Source organism: Watersipora subatra, chromosome 9 (assembly GCF_963576615.1).
Source record: "Watersipora subatra chromosome 9, tzWatSuba1.1, whole genome shotgun sequence".
Taxonomy (NCBI): domain Eukaryota; kingdom Metazoa; phylum Bryozoa; class Gymnolaemata; order Cheilostomatida; family Watersiporidae; genus Watersipora; species Watersipora subatra.
In genome coordinates this window covers 56,559,510-56,581,752 of record NC_088716.1, presented here as the reverse complement: position 1 = coordinate 56,581,752, position 22,243 = coordinate 56,559,510, and the positions used below count along the sequence as shown (strand labels likewise).

At 37.1% G+C, this 22,243-nt stretch overlaps 1 protein-coding gene across 6 annotated transcripts in view; it reads left to right on the top strand.

The window, feature by feature from the left end:
• Positions 1-1,007: 1,007 nt before the first annotated feature.
• Positions 1,008-22,243, top strand: part of LOC137405509 (mitogen-activated protein kinase kinase kinase 4-like) — a 48,903-nt gene continuing 27,667 nt past the window's right edge. For all 6 annotated transcript variants that reach the window (XM_068091804.1, XM_068091802.1, XM_068091803.1 and 3 more), the window contains exons 1-18: positions 1,008-1,098; positions 1,871-2,023; positions 4,934-5,074; positions 6,216-6,332; positions 7,366-7,601; positions 7,991-8,147; positions 8,250-8,369; positions 8,459-8,630; positions 9,364-9,465; positions 12,283-12,429; positions 14,224-14,402; positions 14,806-14,923; positions 16,744-17,007; positions 17,116-17,429; positions 17,522-17,710; positions 20,588-20,771; positions 21,562-21,694; positions 21,838-21,944. In XM_068091804.1, coding sequence (XP_067947905.1) covers positions 6,265-6,332; positions 7,366-7,601; positions 7,991-8,147; positions 8,250-8,369; positions 8,459-8,630; positions 9,364-9,465; positions 12,283-12,429; positions 14,224-14,402; positions 14,806-14,923; positions 16,744-17,007; positions 17,116-17,429; positions 17,522-17,710; positions 20,588-20,771; positions 21,562-21,694; positions 21,838-21,944 — 2,490 coding nt within the window. In that variant the 5' untranslated portion in view covers positions 1,008-1,098; positions 1,871-2,023; positions 4,934-5,074; positions 6,216-6,264. The remainder of the gene's footprint in view (positions 1,099-1,870; positions 2,024-4,933; positions 5,075-6,215; positions 6,333-7,365; positions 7,602-7,990; positions 8,148-8,249; positions 8,370-8,458; positions 8,631-9,363; positions 9,466-12,282; positions 12,430-14,223; positions 14,403-14,805; positions 14,924-16,743; positions 17,008-17,115; positions 17,430-17,521; positions 17,711-20,587; positions 20,772-21,561; positions 21,695-21,837; positions 21,945-22,243) is intronic.

Sequence of the window (22,243 nt, the reverse complement as noted above, 5' to 3'; positions counted from 1 at the left end):
AGTTTGATCGAATTTGTAGGTTGTACCAATCTATATCTGGAAAATTAAAATCCCCCACAACTAGTACATTAGACCCTGGAAAGTCAGAGGTCATAAAATCCAGCAATTCCTCAAGTGGTGCAACTGCCTCTCTCGCCAGCCCAGGCGGAACATAACAACAAAGAACAAAAAATTCATTTTCATCTCTAGGACATCCAACTTTCACACAAACAGCCTCAACGGGTAAGAAAGATCTTTTGAAAAAGACTTGTTCTTGAGGCAAACTGGCTGTCAAAGCTAACAAAACACCACCACCATGACAATCTCGATCATGTCTGTATATAATTTTTTGAGAAGAGCTCAGAATCATTTCATTATTAAATGATGGATCAAGATGGGTTTCGGTTATGCACAATATATCATATTCCGAAGACAGAACTTGGATGTCATTCAGTTTGCCTCTAACAGATCTAGCATTGAGCAGCAAGATTTTAATCGATGTTATTACTTGTTCACTTTTATTATTTTCCCTTTTTTGATTTTGTACGCAGAATCTGGGTCTGCCTCCCTCGTTTCTCTCAACTCCTTTCGAAGCCGAAAATCCTCTTCTTGTTCTTTCTTAGAAAGATCTTTTCTAGCAAAAATACCTGACAGCTTTAGATGTCAGGTATTTTCGATGCTCTTCGATGCTCCTGAAGCAGCTATTGCTGTCCCAGGACCACGGGTCAAGTAGGTTTTACTTTATGTTGCTTTAGATAAATAGCAAACACTATTCTTACAATTTAACCAGAACTGATCAAACTTTATATTAATATATTCGCTCAAAATATATCCGATGCAGCAACCAGCTATTCCACACTTCTTGCTTATTGGTTGCTCGGTGACAAACATACGCACGGAAACTTTCGCCACAAAATATTTATGCTCGATTTTAGCTGTTTCGCCAAAACGCAGGGCGTGCGCTGTTTGCTATTTTCCTGTTAAGTCGGCAGCGTCGGCACGAAAACAGTTGATTTTCAGATGTATGGACCATTCGAAGGATTGCTCATTGCCATCACACAATTCGGCTGCCGGCGTGAAGTTTTCGATAGGCAATGGTGACAATAGCGACGATGAAAGGTGGTGTTACCGAATAATGATCATTGCCTTAACATGATAGCACTATACGAAACTTATTTTCAAAGAAATTAATGTTGGTATAGTTTACTTTTCTTGATACGTATTAATATATTTTAGTTTAGGTTGTAGATCTGTTTCACTACTTAGGGCATAGGACACTATAGGGCATGCTTCACAGATACAAGTATTCGGTACAGGCACTAAGCAAGATATATTTCTGATAAAAATGCTTTTAGTACAATATACTTAGCCATCAGTCATAATTAGCATGAATACACTCAGTTTATCACATTTGCTTGGTAAGTCATACCACTAATTCCAAATGGTTTGAAGCAGAAAGTTCCAAATGTTACTAAATGTTATGATGAATCAAAAGGCATAACATTAACATAGTTTCAAGTACAGCTAGTACATTACATGTACATTTCACTCCTTGTTACTTCAAACATTTTGTCTTTTGGAAAAACTTGGGGTTAAGCTAATGTCCTTTCCTTATATTCTGCGTACTTTCAATTTAATCACATATTTGATGCACACAGTTTTATTTGTGTTGTTGGAAATGTATGTATGATGAGAGTAGGTACCAGCAAAGTTAAAGGAAAGCTAGTTGCTTGGAGACAAAGATGTGTAGCGATAATGATCAGATCATTCTGTAAATATTGTGAATGTGGCTGAACTTTTGATAAAATAAAAATCTATATCATCGAGTTCATTTTAACTTCAGTCAATGATCCTACCTGCTGTATGGAAACACAACCATCTGTTTTATTAGGTCATACTTGAAAAATGCCTCTCAGCGTCTCCTCCAATCGCAGCCGTTGAGCAGTAATGATGATGACTCAAGCTACTCTGTCGATCGTCTGAACTCTAGTGATTTCTTCGATGCTCCTGAAGCAGCTATTGCTGTCCCAGGACCACGGGTCAAGTAGGTTTTACTTTATGTTGGTTAGGTGCTTTTTAAATGCTGTTAAAGATGTGGTTGCGTAAAATTTAAGTCAATTTAAAAAGAAAGTATTTCTTTTTGTTTATCAGTTGATATGTTGTTTGTTGTGTTAGGCGATCTGATTGTCAAGATATTTGAAGATTAAAATCGAAAAAAATCGATCGCAGTAAAAACGCTCAGGCCAAAAAAACATGCGCAGACTTGCCCAAAATGATGTAACGCGTGATACAACCCGTCTCTATCTCTCGTATTCACATCGGCTAATGCGATAAAAGTCTAGTCCTACACGGCTCTATTGGTATATATTTCATTTTGTATTTGCTCATGTTGGCTAGAATAAAATTTCAAATATAGCTACAGATACATTATTATGAATGTTTTAAACGCCTCAAATAAGGGAAATTGAAAACTTGTCTTATTAACTTCCTCTAAATGCTGTGTAAACATTTGAGTACCGACTACCAATTCTACCGGTCTAGGGTAATTATTTACCCTAGATTAATTATTTAGGGTCGAGTTAGCTTATTTCATCACACCTTTGTATCAGCTAAGTTCTCAGTTGCTACGCACACACCGGAAACTAGCTACTAAATAAAATAGGCTCGCCGCCATATTTGGAAACAATATGTTCGAATATATGCCAAAACCAACTGCATCCCAAAAAGTCATGTATAGTCTACATTATCTAGTCATTATTAGTATCAATTTGTAGAAAATTTTACTGGTCCATTCGGTTAATTAATTCAAGTACAAAACAAATGGTTTTATGAGTTGACCGAAATAGTGAACGCAAAACAACATCAAGTTTGTTGAAATCAATTAACCCATCGATTCTGGTAAAGGATTAATAAAACCATTATTGCACCTGGTTGGCAGTTTGTAGACTCACCTGTTTTCTCTTAGTAGGTGGAGCATAAAATTTTTTGAACTTATTATTTGGTCCGTTGGAATTGAGTCGAACTATGCAGAGTTACCTACCAATACAGCTCTGATTACACTTCATAAATCCATCTATCAGAGAAGATTTTAGCACAGATGATAACAGCACTATAATGTATTCAATATGTTCTGCAAATCATGTTTTGCATTGTCTTCAACAATATTATTTTATTATATAATTTTTACAAGCAAAAACATTTTCATCTTGGCATAAAGCTTTTATTAAAAATATCCATCTAAGTCATGGCCACTCACATAGTTTCAGCTCATACAATAGGACAAATTCATCTACTGCAGCAAACTCAAACAAAACATCATGGTTTATGCCGCACATATTCAAGTCTCTCTTTCCCATTTATAGCAGTTTCCACATTGACAAAGCTGCTTCAGCTGGTGGGACCACATAAACATCCTGTAATCAATAAAACAAATGCAATAAATATACGTCATTCATAGATATGTTATTCTAACGTGTATCTACTGAAAGCTTTCAAATTGGGAGTTAGATTGCGAGTGTAATTTTAAAAATGAATAAATGTTTAACAAAAGCATAAGTACGCCAAGCCAACGATTCGAAGCTTTGGTTCTGGAAGTTAAAGATGTGCATGGATCAATCGATTTGCCTCACTTTCTACAAGTGAGAAGTGAACATCCAAAGTCTAATCATAAATCTAACTTACTAGCTAAAACTGCCAAAGAAAATTTGAAGCAAACATAGCTAGGTGAAACGATCAAAAAATTATAAAACAATGATTAGTGATAGCAAAAAGTTATAATTCTATTAATTAGTAAATGTATTCATGAGTAGGGCCTACTAAAATTATTACCTTTAGTATATTCATCAATCTAAGACATTGTATTACTAGATGCTATGGATTAAAAAGAAGCCGTCAAGAACTCACTGTGCATCCGTATCTCGCACACGCGCACAGGAAATTACATTATAGCTTCAAACAGGGAAATATAATCTGAATGTAAACACAACAGTATATCTATAGGAGACTCATAGTAAAAGATAAATTTACCTCCATTTTCCTATCTTCCTCTGTAACATCACGCTGCTGACGCCTGTCAATTCTAACTATAAGCTGTCTGTCCCAAACTTTAACAACCAGATGCTCAGAAAACTCTGAGTCACCTTCGCAGTAACTGGAAGCATTTTTACAATTCTGTTGTTTGTCAATAAAATGTGTCGATCAAGTAATTCATTAAAGTAACAGTCAACAGTAACATTAATTTAGTAAATGTCAATGCGATCCAATAATATAGTAAAATCCCTAAATTTGAGATCACAGACAACGCGTTTTACTAGTGATAACATTTATTATGACCTATATAAAAGTTCCTTGCTGGTGTTTGGCTAATAAAGCGATCTTATATTTATCGCTCATGGACTATGTTCAGATGTATCACTCGTTACGTCACGAATGAAGCACCGGCTGGAATCTGAGCTTTTTAAAAGATGGTCTCATTCAAACGCATAAACATTAGCACTTTGTAGACTAACCCTGTATCTCTGGACAGGGTTAGTCTACAAAGACAAAAATGACATCAAATTGTAGCTGATGTTTTAGCCGTTTAAGTGTCCTAATTTCATTAAATCGACCTTTTTGACGCAACTACATCTTTAACAGATTCATACTCAGGTTTAAAACATTAATATGCCTATCATATACACATTCGATCTAATAAGGACAGCTTTTGATACTGGACTTGCTGTTTGAACTTTAAAAACTGGACAAATGGTTCATCATTTCTTATCTCTGATATAATATATCCATAAATCCATATATTTATAAGCGTGCTTTTGGGAGTTGTTTACTACATGTAGTTAGTATTTAGAAGCCATCATACCGGTTTCTTCATATTTAGTAAATAATGCATGAGACACCATTGCGTCTCATTGTGTAGTTATGGTCAGTCTGGTCTATCCAAATATTATCGTACTCATAGGAGACTCTCGCAGGAAAAACACAAAAGGGGATATCCGAAGACACGATCTGATGAGAAGGAGTTAAGAAAACGACAGCAGGCTGCCAGAGATCTAAAATATGACAAGATCCACCACGCACAGCCGGATGAGCACTGCTGCAAGTGGGTATTTAAGTTTCTTATTCACTCGCATCCCAAAGCACTTCTTCTACTGATAACGGAGGGCAATCAAAGTTTATAAGAAGTTGTTCGCAAGATACTTGAGTGTCTCTTCGTTTATAAATTATCTTCATAAAAGGTGAAGATAAGAAGATGTCATGAGAGGCGCTTGGGCTTTATTTTTACAAACGTATCACTACTGATTCCATTATTGAGATGTTACTAAACGATGGCCTCTTCAGATTGAATATAGCAAATAGATTAAATACTGCCCTACCTCCAACCTTCCCCATTCTTCTTCATAGATTAATTAGGAGCTTTAGCAGGCAGAAGGACTGATTGATTTTAATCGCTAATCAATCAGGATCAAGGTAGCTGTTAATATGGTTAGTGTTTCTAATATTTATATGATCCTTCCTATTCATTATACTAAACGTAGTCTGTGACCCTATTTTTTAGTCAAGTCTCCTGAAGAAGATCAGTGCTAATTTGCGTGCGAGCTCACTCACCATCATTAGCATTTTGTTTACATACCTTTAGCATTGCCCAATACCATTCATTCGAAGTGGCCGGTATAAATAGGAAATTTTGTTTCCTCAGTCTTTTCATATTTAATCATCATCCAATGGACTGTTTGTCATGTGCATGATATGCATCGATATTATAGATATGTTACCTCTGGTGTCTAGCGACTGAAACATCAGCTAATGAACTCTTTGCAATGTGCATGATATGCATCGATATTATAGATCTGTTACCTCTGGTGTCTAGCGACTGAAATGCCGTCTTCAAAAAAATAACTGAATGTTTTGGTTCATATGTTGGTGGTCTGAACAGAGCCAACAGTTTTTTAGTTTTCTAAGAGCTACATCGATATTAAATTGAGTAAAACAACCTATTTTTAAATTTTGTTTCATCAGTGTAGATCGATTTGTCTTGTTCGAGTTCTCTCACTAAAAATGATGAATATGCTTCAGTCTGTTTATCATGCATCTCTGTATGTATATCTCTGCATATTCACTCACTCTTTTCACTTTTCGATGGGTAGTCTTGCTGTGTGCAGTATGACTATAGGTTTCTCTATGCATTTGTCCAGCTTATTTTACTATTCATTTGTACAACTTTATTTAACTGTGGATTACAGAAAGAAGACGAGTCGCAATGAAGCCAAGCTTAGACACAAGTCTCGGTCGATGGAAAGAGATGATAAAAATGATCCAACCATAACCACAAATCCATCTGCCACAGTTCCTCTTCAGAGGTATATATATACTACTGAATGCGGGGCTTTGTACTGGTAATAAAAAAGTGTTTTGCACAGAAAATAATCAAGTTTATATTATATATACGCAAATATATTTATAGTATTTTGGAAGGTCTGGGCACGTATTTTTCTTTTAGTACACTGGCAGTCCTGTGCGCCATTAGAGATTAGCAAGTGTAATAAGTATGTCCACAATTATTAAATGGTATGGCAAGGTGGCCGCGTGGCTTGGTAGTTAGCGCACCAGTCTGCAAAACCGGTGTTTCTAAGTTCAATGCCGGTGCAAAGCGGTTTTTCATTTCCAATGCTAGCCAGCGTGCATATTTTATTGCTATAACTGGACACACAACAGACCAAAAAACCAACAAATAAACACTTAGTCTTATATACAGTAGATATATATATATATAAGATATAAATATATCTTATATATATATATATATATATAAATATATATATAAGATATAAATATATCTTATATATATATATATATAAGATATAAATATATCTTATATATATATATATATCTATATATATATATATCTATATATATATATCTATATATATATATATATATAAATATATATATATAAATATATATATAAATATATATATATATTTATATATATATATCTATATATATATATATATATATATATATATATATATATATATATATATATATATATATAAGATGTATAGAGATGTAGTTTCAAAGAAGTTAAGTTAAAAGAGAGAACTCTAAACTATGTGAGTTGAGTATATTAAAACTACAGCTACAGCGTTGTTTCGCACTTGGTGCTCGTCAGGCTGCGATTATATATAACATGCGATAATAATAATATACATATTATTGACCCTTATGTAGTCAGAACCTTTAGTTGAAGTTGATACACGAATATCTGTCTCCTTAGGATAGTTGTTAATCATTTCTTTTTCAGAAAAATAAGTAGCCTTATGTCTCAGCTATAAAAGTATTTGCCACATCGCACTTCATTAGCACTACCATTGGGGTTGTAATGTGATACAGGTCAGCCGCGATTGATCCAGATTTGGACAGTGTTGGAGTCGAGAATCTTCACCAGCTTTCTGACTTGTCTATTGAAACGATGGCCAAGAACGGTGCAGCTGCTACAGTTCGGCAGCGCATCGGAAGCTTTAACTCGTCACGAAGACGCCATGGGAGTGGGGATACCGCAAGAGAAAGGGATGGAGAATCTGAAAGAAAGATGTTCCATAAGAAGTTTGTTTTGGCTATTAAGTTAGGTGTGTAAAATGGTTCACTAGACTCTGAGATAGGTAGGTGACATGTTTCACTAGACTCTGAGATAGGTAGGTGACATGTTTCACTAGACTTCAAGATAGATAGGTGACATGTTTCATTAGACTCTAAGATAGGTAGGTGACATGTTTCATTAGACTATAAGATAGGTTGGTGACATGTTTCATTAGACTGTAAGATAGTTAGGTGACATGTTTCATTAGACTGTGAGATAGGTAGGTGATATGTTTCACTAAACTCTAAGATACATTGTAGGTAGATGACATGTTTCATTAGACTATGAGATAGGTAGGTGACATGTTTTACTAGACTATGACATAGGTGATTGATATGTTTTACTTTTTGACAATTTGCTTGAATTTTTATTGCGCAGGTAAGAAAGCATTCAAAGACAGAGAAGAAAAAGGTCGCATGTTGTCAAGTAAACCGGTCCCATATGCACGACAGCACAGTGAGATTTTGCTCAATGGTTGGGATAAACTGAGCCCAGAAAATCTCTTTGTCTCTCTGCAAGCCTATCGTAAAAAGATGTAGGTCATTCTTCACCCTATTTATTGCTGCCTGCCACTTCTGCTATTCTGTATCTGTGTCTGATCTCATTTACGGTTGCACAATGCTCTGTTGGTATGCAGGAGGAGGGAAGATTACATTGAGAGGCTATGGGAATACAGAGATAGGGCTCCTGCCAAGCTTGCCCTCATTGACCAATTTGAGTTTGTGCCTGAGGGACACTACGTCGATGATAACATATTGTAAGTAACGACAGTCAGACTTTGCAACGAGTATCACGTGGTTGCTTGTCTCTGAGACATTTCTGCAGATGTATCTCATTTTATTTTAGGGAAATGCTAAATAATCCTTTTCAAATATCAGATGAATATCTGGACAATATCGAAGCTGCCATAGAATCCGTGAAAAACGTTTTAGAGTCGATAGATTTGATAGAGTCACTCTACCCGACTAGTAAGTCTCTGACGAAGGAATTGGTGCAGCACATGTCTGAAAATCATCAGGTGAGCTATTCTCCATCCTTGCTTTTTATTTCACGGTGATTTAGAGCACTTTCATGCTCAACAATCTGTTAACGACATGTTATGATCTGTTAACGCCATGTTATGTAGCAGTCTTTTACATAAAATCACCAAGTTTCAGGCTATTTGAAGGATTTCTCTTGTAGTTGGATAAAATATACATGTGTGTTTGGTCTAAAATTAAACAACATCCTTGGTGTCAACTAGTCATTAAATTATGTATACATCATTTGATGTGCTTACGTTTACAAAATGCTAATGAGAGTTTAGACATATTTTATCTGATGGTGATCTATTTTTGAAGTACTCTCAATGGCACGGAATTAAGCAATGAAACACACGTGAGATTTGACCTTGAACAACAAGCCCCTGTCATGCATCATCCAAACGACCATATCTTATTTTATAAATAGTCTACAATTTCGTTAGAAGATGGATATTATATTAATTATTGCTATGCGGCAAAGTCTTCTACATATAGTCACCGAATTTCAGGCTATTTGGTCTTTTTTATATACATATTATAAGAAGTCTAGTCCTTCAAACCGTCTAAAATTTGTCATCTATAAAAAAGCTCTCTGTGTGCATAACATGGTGTTAACAGATCATAACATGGTGTTAACAGATTTTTTCAGACGAAACAGTTAAAAAGGTTGCTAGATGAACAGTGTTTCTCTCTCAACAAATGCCTATAGTATATCTCCGCTTTTTGTAGAGACGAGTGAGCGCTCTCAACATGTGGCTAAACAATACGTATGCACTGATATCTGCCATCAAAATTGCTGGCACGGCGATGGGCGTAGAGAAGATGTCTTGCGTATGTATAGTATCTACACTATTGGTAGCTTTTGTCCATAGCCATGCTTGTGTCGCTGGTTGAAATGAGGGATAGGCATCATTTTATTTGTCGTAGTCCTACGGTCTGTTCGTCAATGTTGGCTGCTTGCAAAACTATTTGTCACATGTGATTTCTGTACTGCAAGTTTCAGTTCTAGTACATCAGCTGACAAAGATAACTGTAATAATGTTATTTGATTTAACCTCCAGTTAGATTAAACCCTATTGCAAAGCATTAAGAGATGCTAACACATTTAAAATGATGGAAGGGACAAGCAAATATGACTGGACAACTTTGTTAAGGATAAGATGAGGTCAGATTACACTAAAAGCAAAAATGCGTTGAACCTAATAAATATTTTTTTTAACTCATCGCATACCAACCGCAACAGTAAACTAGCTGCTTTTTGCTAAGCTCTCTTCGCCTGATTATATTTGTAATGACTCAGCTTTTGTCATTTGTGTTAGTTCATGATTAGAATGTTTTGCTTGATGTTACAGAAAACATCCTCTGATGTACAATATATCTACTTATGAGTACAGAATGATTAGCAATAAGTGATGACACAACAGTCAGCATGTATTGGTTATAGTTTTCAATACAGTCAAACATGGATAACTCGTCCACGGATAGCTCGAACACATGGTTAATTCGAACATTTCCTTTGGTCCGTTCCCACGTAATGATAAATTGCTATAGATAACTCGAACTCAACACTGTTAATTCGAACTGTTTTTTTGCCCAACAGCTACCGAAACGGTTGTTTTCGCTTTAGAAAATCACTTTATTCAAAGCCATAGAGGTAAACTTCATCTTTTCGTAATTCATAAGCGTCGTTATTACCACCATCGGCAAAATATTTTTGTCAACGACTTTTCTAAAAGTTTGGTGAAATTTGATTTATACTGCCATACGATGAATAGCACGGGCTAGCCGGGTCACGCGCGCAAGAATTTTCGCCACGCACATACAAAACAAAAATCGCATGTTGTTTTGTATGTGCGTGGCGAAAATCCTTGAGTGCGTGACTCGGCTAGCCCGTGATGAATAGTTTTCCGACGTTGATTCCGTGTTGAATCAACGTCGGAATGTTGAATGTTTAAAACGTCTTAAAAAATGTTGTAATTAAAAGTATACGTTGTCTGAGCTACAAAAAACTATTCATCGTTTGACCTAAACACAGAATACGTGTGTACATTCAATAAGTATCTATTAAAAAAGCGTGAGTGATATAGAATGTACCGTAAAACCTCGTAAAACTTCTAATTGAACTGCCTCGGAGTGTTGCTCTTAACGAATCCCAGGTAAAGTAAGGTAATCTGCATAAACTTCAAGAAAAAACGGCAAAATTGATCGTGGGTAAAACCCCCAAAAAAAAAATGTCTTTTCTTTTGAGCATTTCAACAACGATCAAGTTTTGCCAATGTCAATCTGAAAAGCGTCCTGGCAATAACATCACCTCAAACAACAAACCAATCTCAAGTGATAGAAAAATCTCTATACTTTTTCATGAAAACGTTTTAAACTTTACATTAGAAGCATTTAATTTGAAACAAGCCATTTGTGCTTTTGATTTATATTATAGTTTGTATATGTACATGTATCTACTAATAAATAAGTAAATATATGGACTTGTGACAGTGCTCTGATAACTTGAATGCTCTGATAATTCGAACACTTTTGCTCGGTCCCTTGAAGTTCGAGTTATCCATGTTTGACTGTATTTGCTAATGACAGTCCTGTTTTCCTTTGGAGTTATCCACTGCTAGTCAGCTGGCCATTTTTATCAAAGTTATTCAGAAGTCTGAATGTCATTTTTGACTCACTTTAGAATAGTATTGCAGGCAACTAATTTTCTCTTCCTAAAGATATTGCATGAGTAAAATGCGCTATCTATAGGAATTGTGATGAAGATATGCCTATAAAATGAATTTATTAAAATTATTTATTTTAATAATAAAGAAATAATAATAATTAATATTTGAAAACTAGCGATTTCTTATTCCTGATTGGTTAATTCAATCAGTTACTAAAGTCTGATTTGCCTTTTTAGTCATAGCAGACTAGTAACTGGTGGAATTAACCAATCACGAATAAGGAAGTGGAGATGAGCATAATGAAGCGCATATACTAACACAAATAAAATGTAGATGTATGTCTATGCATGCAGGTGCCTATGCATGCAGGTGCCTATGCATGCAGTGCCTATGCCTGCAAGTGCCTATGCCTGCAGGTGCCTATGCCTGCAGGTGCCTATGCATGCAGGCGCCTATGCATGCAGGTGCCTATGCATGTAGGTGCCTATGCATGTAGGTGCCTATGCATGCAGGTGCCTATGCATGCAGGTACCTATGCCTGCAGGTGCCTATGCATGCAGGTGCCTATGCCTGCAGGTGCCTATGCCTGCAGGTACCTATGCATGCAGGTACCTATGCATGCAGGTGCTTATGCATGCAGGTGCCTATGCATGCAGGTGCCTATGCCTGCAGGTGCCTATGCCTGAAGGTGCCTATGCCTGAAGGTGCCTATGCATGCAGGTGCCTATGCATGCAGGTGCCTATGCATGCAGGTGCCTATGCATGCAGGTGCCTATGCATGCAGGTGCATATGCATGCAGGTGCATATGCCTGCAAGTGCCTATGCCTGCAAGTGCCTATGCTTGCAGGTGTCGCATCCAACTTGTTTGCTTACTTGTAGAAAGTTCGGTTCAAACTTGCAGGTTTATTGTCTGCGCACGCTCACAGGTGAGACAGTGGCCTGTAGGTTCGCAGACGGTATAGCTTTCTCTGTATACAGGTACCGTGGCCATTCATAGAACCTGTAGAGGTCGCAGGGACACCCTTGATGAACTCAAGTGTCACAGATGGTGATGTTGGTTCCACCCCTGAATCTCCTTCTACAGCCGAGAGTGATGACTCTCCAGGCAACAGTCTGAATAAGCGGGTAGGCTACCATCTGTTCTTTATCTATTACATTCACTTACTTAGCTCTTTTGCTCGCTTCGTTTATACTCTTTATTGGCTGTTCTTATGAGTAATTATCTTTATTATTATAATTATTTACTTCAGCAGTACATATCTACATATGTACTATAATATAAAATGTAAAGAGCACTTAGATGTTAGTTAATCACTATTGGAATGTTTTAAGCAAATATATATCTGCCCTCATCAGGTGATAACTGGAGAAAGATTCTCAAGTTATCACCAGACTAGCGGAATATCCGGCGTTGCATCGGTATTGAAAATCAGCCTATAAACAGTGACAGGTTATGTAGCTGCTTGCCATTAGCTTGGCACATTGCCAATGGCTAATTTGAGTAAGCTAGTAACCTATTAACCTATTGCTAAACTTACTAATAAGAGCCATGAGAGCAAACATAAAATGATGTTGCGCTCTCCATTAGGATGCGCCATAATGGAGAGCGGTATGCGTATTTTCACCCACATAGCAACATAATTCATATCGCCCTATGAAACCCTCAATCTCGCGTAGCTCAATGGTTTAGCATATCGTCAGGGTAACAAGAGGTTCCAAGATCAAATCTTCTGCAATACGGAGTCTTCATTCCAAGATTTTAATAGCTCACAAACTTTAAGATTTATATATATATAGATGAGAGCAGATATATGCAATGTGTATATAGAGAGAGAGCCTATGTATTTCTGGTAGTTATTGGAGCGTTGGGTGCAATAACACATGCACATCAGCAATCAACACAAGTGAGTTCTAATAAGTGTATTATTGGGAATGGCTAAAACTTCGGAGGCCCCTAAAGCTCAAACCTCTTGGTCTCTCGTAGGAGACCTGAGCTTGAGTAGGCATTACTGCCCACTTGGGTTAAACAGGGCGAGGAAACAACTTTTTATGTACATATTTCCAGTTCAACCTCAGTTTTCAAATGTATCAGCTCTCAAACAAATTTTACTTGGAACAAACATTAAAAAAATTTTTTTATTTGGATATTGACCAAAAATTTTAAACTCAAACACACTCAAAATAAGCCAACTGGCACTATTACTCATTATCTTTAGCATTTAACTATTGTATGCAGATTTGTCTACTGTGGCTTACAAAATACCTACTTTTAAATTTTTCGTAATGTTTACTAAAACATACGAAAAATTTTACATTGTACGGAAACTTACAAAACAATAGAATAATACCTGCGTGTATTATTTTATTTCATTGGCATAAAATACAAGCTATTCTTGTGCTTCGTTATTTTACCCAAAAATTTGATTGGACAGGGCTGGGAACAGGCTGCCATCCTAGCCTCAGCTCACTTTAGCCTCAGCTCAGCTTAACCTCCTTTATTAATAGAATACTTTGATAAATTCATTGTTCTTTGTATATTGCCTGTTCTTTTAATATTCAGTTTATGGTGTGAAGTAATGTAAAATTACTTAAAAATGGTTTTCTAGTCTTGGACAGGAATAAAATTATTTACTCTATTTGTAATGAGGAAGATTGTTTGTAAATTCAAACAGATAACTTTGAACAGCTCTCTGTTATGGATTTTGGTTAAAACCTCACATTGTACTGTATACACCTCATCCTTCTGCATGATGCCGATTTCTCTTTCAAATTACGTTTTGTATGTGTAGAGATGTGTTACGTATGTACTTTTGCACAGTTTACAATGGTACGTATATAGTGCATAAGTTTCTAGTACACTATACAAGAGTACAGAGTAGATGCGCTATATGGTATATCATTCCGCCATTTAATTTATAGAAGGTGCGATTTGAAAGCGGAGCTCTGTCCAGCAGTCCAAGTACCAGTGCCTCCCAACTCACCTCTCCTGGCACGAGTGGCGATAGCAGACACATGTTTATATCCACACCATTTTCTACCGTAGACATACAGGCCTCACCCACCTCCTTCTACAGGCCAGAAGTAGACAGGATTCTTAGGTTGGTATCTATGTTTAGTGTTGGGTGTCAGTCTTGTGTCAGTGACATTGTCTTGCAGATTCAAGTGCATTTCATAAGAAGACACGCTTCGTGTCTCACATTATGTTTATGTATATCATGCCTTGACTTAGAATAGATCACCTTTGGTTGATAATCTCCATGGCATTTTTAATGTTCTGATTTAATTGAAACTTTGCTTGCACGGATGCGCTAACAGTGTGATCAACTAGCTAGGTGTTGTAAGTGCTGTAGATCGTTGCATCTTCTCCAAACGTAAATATGAAAACAGTTTCCTTGTTTTAAAGAAGAAATAAATTACTGAGATGTCACTTTGGCCACATACATTCACACCTCTACTCTCATCTTCCTGTCTGTCCAATGCTTGATGCATCTGAATTTGTAGAAAAAGCAGCGTGTTAGATATGATAAAAAGTAGGTCACCTGCCTTGCTCAGACCTGGACTAAAGGCAAAATATGCTGTCGCTAAACTGGAACTGGAGCCCGTCATGGAGCTCGGTCATGTAAGTGTATCGGAGAGTATTGTAAGTACATCATATAGTCATTATTAGCACTGTAAGTATATAGGATAGTGTTGTAAGTACATCATATAGTTACGATTAGAACTGTAAGTATATAGGAGAGTACTTTAAGTACATCATATAGTCACCATGAGCACTGTAAGTATATTGGAGAATATTGTAAATACATCATATAGTCACCATTACTACTGTAAGTATATAAGAGAGAATTGTAAGTACATCATATAGTTGCTATTAGTACTGTAAGTACATGTATATTGGAGAGTATTATAAGTACATCGTATAGTAACTATTAGTACTGTGAGTATATAGAAGAATAATGTAAGTACATCATATAGTCACAATTAATACTGTAGGTATATAGAAGAGTAATGTAAGTACATCATATAGTCACAGTTAGTACTGTAAGTATATAGAAGAGTAATGTAAGTACATCATATAGTCACAATTAGTACTGTCAGTATATAGGAGAGTATGGTAAGTACATCATGTAGTCACTATTAGCACTGTAAGTATATAGGAGAGTATTGTAAGATATGAAAGTTTTGTAAGCGCTAGGAGAGTAACTACAGTGAAACATGGCTACATCTAACACCTCTGAACTATCAATACTGTTTTATATAGCCTTTATCTATGTTACTCAAGTTTGATATATAAATTATATGTTCTACGTTTCCTCATTTACACGGGTGTTGTAAGAGTTATGACATAAGATATACTCATTTACTCTTAAATTAAACAGCAATAAATGCAGATACAAAGACTGATTTTTATATTAGCATTAAACATTATATTATATGTTAAACATTATATTATACAAACATCTGGACAGTGTGACTAATCTATACAAGATTTTTACTAGCCAAACATTCTAACTGACACACTACACATTGTACTGATATACTTCACTTGACCTACCCCGGTGTACTTATATACTTCACTTGACCTACCACAGTGTACTGATATACTTCACTTGACCTACCCCGGTGTACTTATATACTTCACTTGACCTACCACAGTGTACTTATATAATTCACTTGACCTACCACAGTGTACTTATATAATTCACTTGACCTACCCCGGTGTACTTATATACTTCACTTGACCTACCACAGTGTACTGATATAATTCACTTGACCTACCCCGGTGTATTTATATAATTCACCTGACCTACCACAGTGTACTGATATAATTCACCTGACCTACCACATTGTACTGCTAAGATTTACCTGACCTACCCCGGTGTTCTTATATAATTCACCTGACCTACCACAGTGTACTAATATAATTCACCTGACCTACCACGGTGTACTGATATAATTCACTTGATCTACACAGTGCACTGATATAATTCACTTGACCTACCGCAGTGCACTGATATAATTCACCTGACTTACCACATTGTACTGATATGATTTACCTGACCCACTCCGGTGTACTTACATAATTCACCTGACCTACCACAGTGTACTGATATAATTCACTTGATCTACACAGTGCACTGATATAATTCACTTGACCTACCACATTGTACTGATATAATTTACCTGACCCACCCCGGTGTACTTATATAATTCCCCTGACCTACCGTAGTGTACTGATATAATTCACCTGACCTACCACGGTGTACTGATATAATTCCCCTGACCTACCCCGGTGTACTTATATAATGTCCCTGACATACCACACATCTGTGTCATGCATATCTGTATCGTGTATATCTTTATCATATACATGTATGTCTGTATTGTACCTTTCTGTATTATATATTATTCACATAACTTTCTGTTGTTGTTATCCAGTTGGTCTCTCCGCATGTAAAGCACTGTGATGTCCTACCACTTTCCTCTGATGGAGATGTCATAACAGCAGACCAAAAGGTGCAAGAACGAGATGCAATGGATGGATTTTTCACTCTTTATCCTGAATGGCAAAGCATGAAGTTGCCCAGCATCATTCCTATGTTTGTCTTCCTCGCAAGGTTTCCACTCGATCTCACTCACGAGTGTCTCAGGCTACGACTGGAGCAGCATGTGGACAACCCATCACTGCCCATCATCAGACAGGTAAAACTAAGGATCTTACTCTATTCTTGGTCGAAAGTAGAATGAATGATTGTGTAGACATCTTGAGTTGTAGTTGTCCATTTTGGAATCATATGTTGATATTTGCAGGTTGTTCACGAGTGTTCTGAGACAGCCAAGGTTGCCATTTCTGTGAAGCAATCTTACCAGTACATTCTCTCCCCTGTTACTAAGAAGTACGCGATCACTGATGAACTCTTTGAGAGAAACATCGAGCGGTTCAACAATGACTTGAAAGAAATAATCGAGGTATATTTTGGCTACGTTGAATACGGCATGGATACCCTTAAGAAAGAGACAACCGCCCATCAGTTGAAGGTTTTTCTCGAAGAAGAGTGGAGCTTCTGCAAAGAGATTTGTCCATTCATAACTGGAGGCATGGCTGAGGCGAGCAAACGCTTCTGGTGCGTGCAATTTTTTTGTTAACTACCTGCTGCTGATTGCTAATGAGTTGTCTGTATGATGCATCCCAAGCCTTTTGTTTATATATTGACAGTGGCATGTGCTCCATGCTGCTACAATGGATACAGAATGAGCTAGAGCAGGAGCTAGATAGAGCTTTGTTCAACAGTAATCCAACTGTCTTTTTGGATAGCCCATGCTCACCCACCAATGATCCATTCTGCAACATTGATTCTGATATGGAGCACTTGACTGACGATTACTGTACAACAGCTCATTACAGGTTAGTATCTAAAGGTCGGTTCACGCTATATCGCCGTATCTTGGCGTTGATACCAAATAGTTTGATGATCGTCTATGATGACGGTGTTCACGCTATCACAAACCTATCCGCGTTTGCATCAGCAAATACTCCGTGACTTAGTGTTCTCATTTTTCTTTTTAATTTTTCTCGAAGAAACCTCTTGTTTCTGCGTGCTCGAATCAAATACTAGTCAGCTTCTATCCTCAACAGAAATAAATAAATCATGCTATCCGCCACAGTGAATTACCTTTGCTGAAATCGTATGCATAGTACAGGTTGTCATTGATGCTCGGCGAAATATCAGGAAAGTTTGACAGCTGCAAACTTTCTCGACATATCCACGTTGCTTCGTCGATGCTATCGATCCCTGGTACACATAGTTGAGGATGAATTTTGAAAGGACAACTCCGACATGCAGCGATATAGTGAACCAGTATTTACAGTAAAACCTCTAATTGAACGCCACCTCTAATTGAATGCCACTTTCAATTGACCGCCAGCCTGAGAGAAGGGTTGAATAATAGACCGCCACTCTCCATTTGAACGCCCCCTCCATTTGACCACCACTTTGACATTATTTGATCTTTACGAGTCCATAAAATCAACTGATAAGTAAAAAAAGTGTCCACAATATTATATTAATAATGAATTGTTTATATCAATAACATTTAATTCTCTCGTCTAATTCCATAGCTTTTCATTTTTCCGTTAAAACTTTGAAAGCAACACCTCAGGCTAGTAGTAGCTCCCTGTTTAACGCAGCCTTTCTACTTCGAAGTAGCCTAAATATATAAAAAAAAGGCTTACATTTACGATGGTGGATGAACTTTGAAAGCAACATAATATAAATTACTACTGTCTCGGGCTAATAGTAGTTCTTTGTTTAATGCGGTCCTAATACTTTGAAGGACATGTATATAAAACCCGGTTCGCAAATTTTGGACCAAAGATTACGCTAGCAAGCAAACTTTTATACATTGCATTAGTGCTAAATGCAGCGCGTAAAAGTTTTGCTCTGCTAAAAAATTATTTAAACGCTAATATCGACTAGTTCAGCAGTTCAGAAGAAGAATTGAAGCCTGAAGATATTGTGGAAGGTATTAGACAACTAGATGTTCGTTTCATCGAAAGCAACAATGAAAATATTGTTTGAAAAATGTTACTTTTAGTGTCTGCTTGTAATATAAGTATGGTTCGTTTATGTCACTTGTTCATGAATATATATTTGTATCATTTGATAGATTATTGTTGTGTAACTTCTAAATAAGCAGATTTATTGCATGTTGTTCAATAGCATTTTTGCGGCTATCTCAACTCAGCTTACAATGAATCGATGCTCATAACTCCACTTCTATTGCACATAAAAAGCTAGTTTTGGCTGTAAACTGTAGCAAACATATCAGTGAGTGCAATGAGCTTTTATTCAGCAATGTTAAATATAGACATAAAATAAATATATGTCTTCAAATTTAAAATGAAATAAAAATTGAAAATGCCAACAGATTGCAAAGAAGGACACAGGCTATAATATCATCGCAGTTCAATTGCAACCAATAGATATTAACTGCTAGAGCTATTTCTCGATGCACATTTATTAAAGGATCTTTGACAAGTTAGAGGTAAGTTAGCAGATTTACTGCATCCAAAAGGTTTAATATCACTACGCCGAAAAAAGAGAGCAAAATATAGGCAACATTCACTTCACCCGTGTTAGGGCTAAATGTATCTTCCAAAAATACTGACGAGCTGTTTGAAAAATACACCGCCAACCTCTATTTGAACGCCGCTCCCAATTGGCCACCACTATAGTGGAAGAGTTGAAAAATAGAGCGTCATGGCGTTCAATTAGACGTTTTACGGTAGCTATTCTCTGCGGTATATGCATCTAACGTATCCAATTCTTTATATTCTCTGGTTCTTTACAGTGTCTGGTTCTTTACAGTCTCTGGTTTTCTACAGTGTTTGGTATTCTAGTGTCTGGTTCTGTACAGTCTCTGCTTCTCTAGTGTCAGTTTCTCTACAATGTCTTATTCTCTACAGTCTCTGGTTCTCTATAGTGTCTTTTTCTCTATGGTGTCTGGTTCGCTGCAGTGTCCGATTTTCTACAGTGTCTGGTTCTCTACAGTCTCTGGTTCTCTAGTTTCTAGTTCTCTACAGTCTCTGGTTCTCTACAGTGTCTGGTTCTCTACAGTCTCTGGTTCGCTACAGTTTCTGGTTCTCTACAGTCTTTGGTTCTCTAGTGTCTGGTTCTGTACAGTGTCTGGTTCTCTACAGTCTCTGGTTCGCTACAGTTTCTGGTTCTCTACAGTCTTTGGTTCTCTAGTGTCTGGTTCTGTACAGTGTCTGGTTCTCTACAGTCTCTGGTTCGCTACAGTCTCTGGTTTACTACTGTCTTTGGTTCTCTAGTGTCTGGTTCTGTACAGTGTCTAGTTCTCTACAGTCTCTGGTTCGCTAGTCTCTGGTTTTCTACAGTCTTTGGTTCTCTAGTGTCTGGTTCTGTACAGTGTCTGGTTTTGTAGTGTCTGGTTCTCTACAGTATCTGGTTTTCTACAGTATCTGGTTCTCTAGTGTCTGGTTTTCTAGTGTCTGGTTTTCTTGTGTCTGGTTTTCTAGTGTCTGGTTTTCTAGTGTCTGATTCGCTGCAATGTCTCATTCTCTACAGTCTCTTGTTCTCTAGTGTCTTTTTGTCTATGGTGTCTGGTTCGCTGCAGTGTCTGATTTTCTGCATTGTCGGTTCTCAACAGTCTCTGGTTCTCTACAGTGTCTGGTTCTCTGCAGTGTCAGATAATCTACAGTGACCTGCTGTATTGCGTGTAGCATGTACTGCTACATAAACAGGGTGCTCTTTGGTTACAGGCAAATGCTTATTAAGACATGTAGAGAAATTAAAACCCTTTTCACAAGAAAGAGAGAGTGGGCATCCAAAGCTTTAGGATTTGCTAAGCAACTGCGCAAGGATCTTGAAATATCAGCAGAGTTTGAGGTGAAGATCAAGTCCATTGACCTGATGAGAGTTCTTCAATCCACAAAACATGTCAGGGTGAGTGCTTACTACTTGTTGGCATATCCATATATGTTAGTAAAGTGTTCAATGGACAGTGTTTGGTACAACATCTCATGAATATATAGAATTATAGATGAAGATGACAAGCCATGGCGAGTGCTGCGTGCATAGCGCCATGTTTAGATAGCACAGTATAACAAGCTATTGTAGGTGCCTTTCTGCATGGTGTCATTAATCCTACATGCTGGCATGGTGAAGGGAACTTCTATATCACTATTTCTTAGTGTCGATCTAGTACAACTTGTACAGTCGAACCTCTTCTTAGGAATTTTATTCGTTTTGTATTCATTTGAAGAGTAAACCGTAATTCGTTTAATTGGTTCCACAGTTTCTAAACCTAAGTTAATTCGTGTTGCTAATTCCTTGATGAACATTGCAGTTAGAACATTGCACAAACAAACACATCATAACGGAGATTTAAAAAATAAATTAGTTAACAAGCTTTTAATAAAAGAAGGTTTGTGTTGATGTACTTTAGAGACACATGAGTACAGGTGAAGTTTGGCAATGTATAGGGAAGAGGCAGAGAGATGATAGAGGTACAGAACATAACCTACTCTAACAACACCTTCAACTTCAAATATTGTAAATTGTTATGGGGCTGGAGTCAAATATTTGCTTAAAATTCACATAATGCGTTTGAAAATTGGCATGTAGAGGTTTGACTGCAGTACTAGTCATAGCCCATTATAACACCTGATTTAGTTTCAATTAATGCTCAATAAGTTGATTTCTACATAAGTAACTCTATGGAATTGCTGATCAGGTGATAGTACCTCACACAGCCAACTACATCATACTCGCACCTGACTGCATCAAAGATGATAAACAGACTCTACTCGCCCTCTTAGATGTTACCTGTGGTCGGGAGGATGTCGCTGCCGAGGCTTCAAGAGAAGGTAAATTTCGGTTTTTTAATCTACAGAAATGGGGTATGAAGCTCTCAGACTTGGTTAGAGTGTCTAACTCAATAGGCGCTCCGTTTATAAAACGTGCGAATTATCAATTTGCCTCTCTCTTTTCTCTTCCTTTTTTACTTTAGGTTATCTGTTGCTTAGTAACACTGGTGAGGATGCAAACTTTTGGGAGGGTGAGGTTATCAGCGTTGAACCAAAGACGGAAACTACTATAGCTCTATCACACATTGGAGTGAGTTTTTCACAAATCTTACCAATATTATTGGTATACAGTACGGTGTTATTATTGCTACTAATAGTGAGTACTGCCACTACTGATAGCAAGTACTGCTGCTACTGATAACAAGCACTGCCGCTACTAATAGCAAGTACTGCCACTACTGACAGCAAGTACTACTGCTACTGATAGCGAGTACTACTGCTACTGATAGCAAGTACTGCCGCTACTGATAGCAAGTACAGCCGCTACTGATAGCAAGCACTGCCACTACTTATAGCAAATACAGGCGCTACTGATAGCAAGTAATGCCA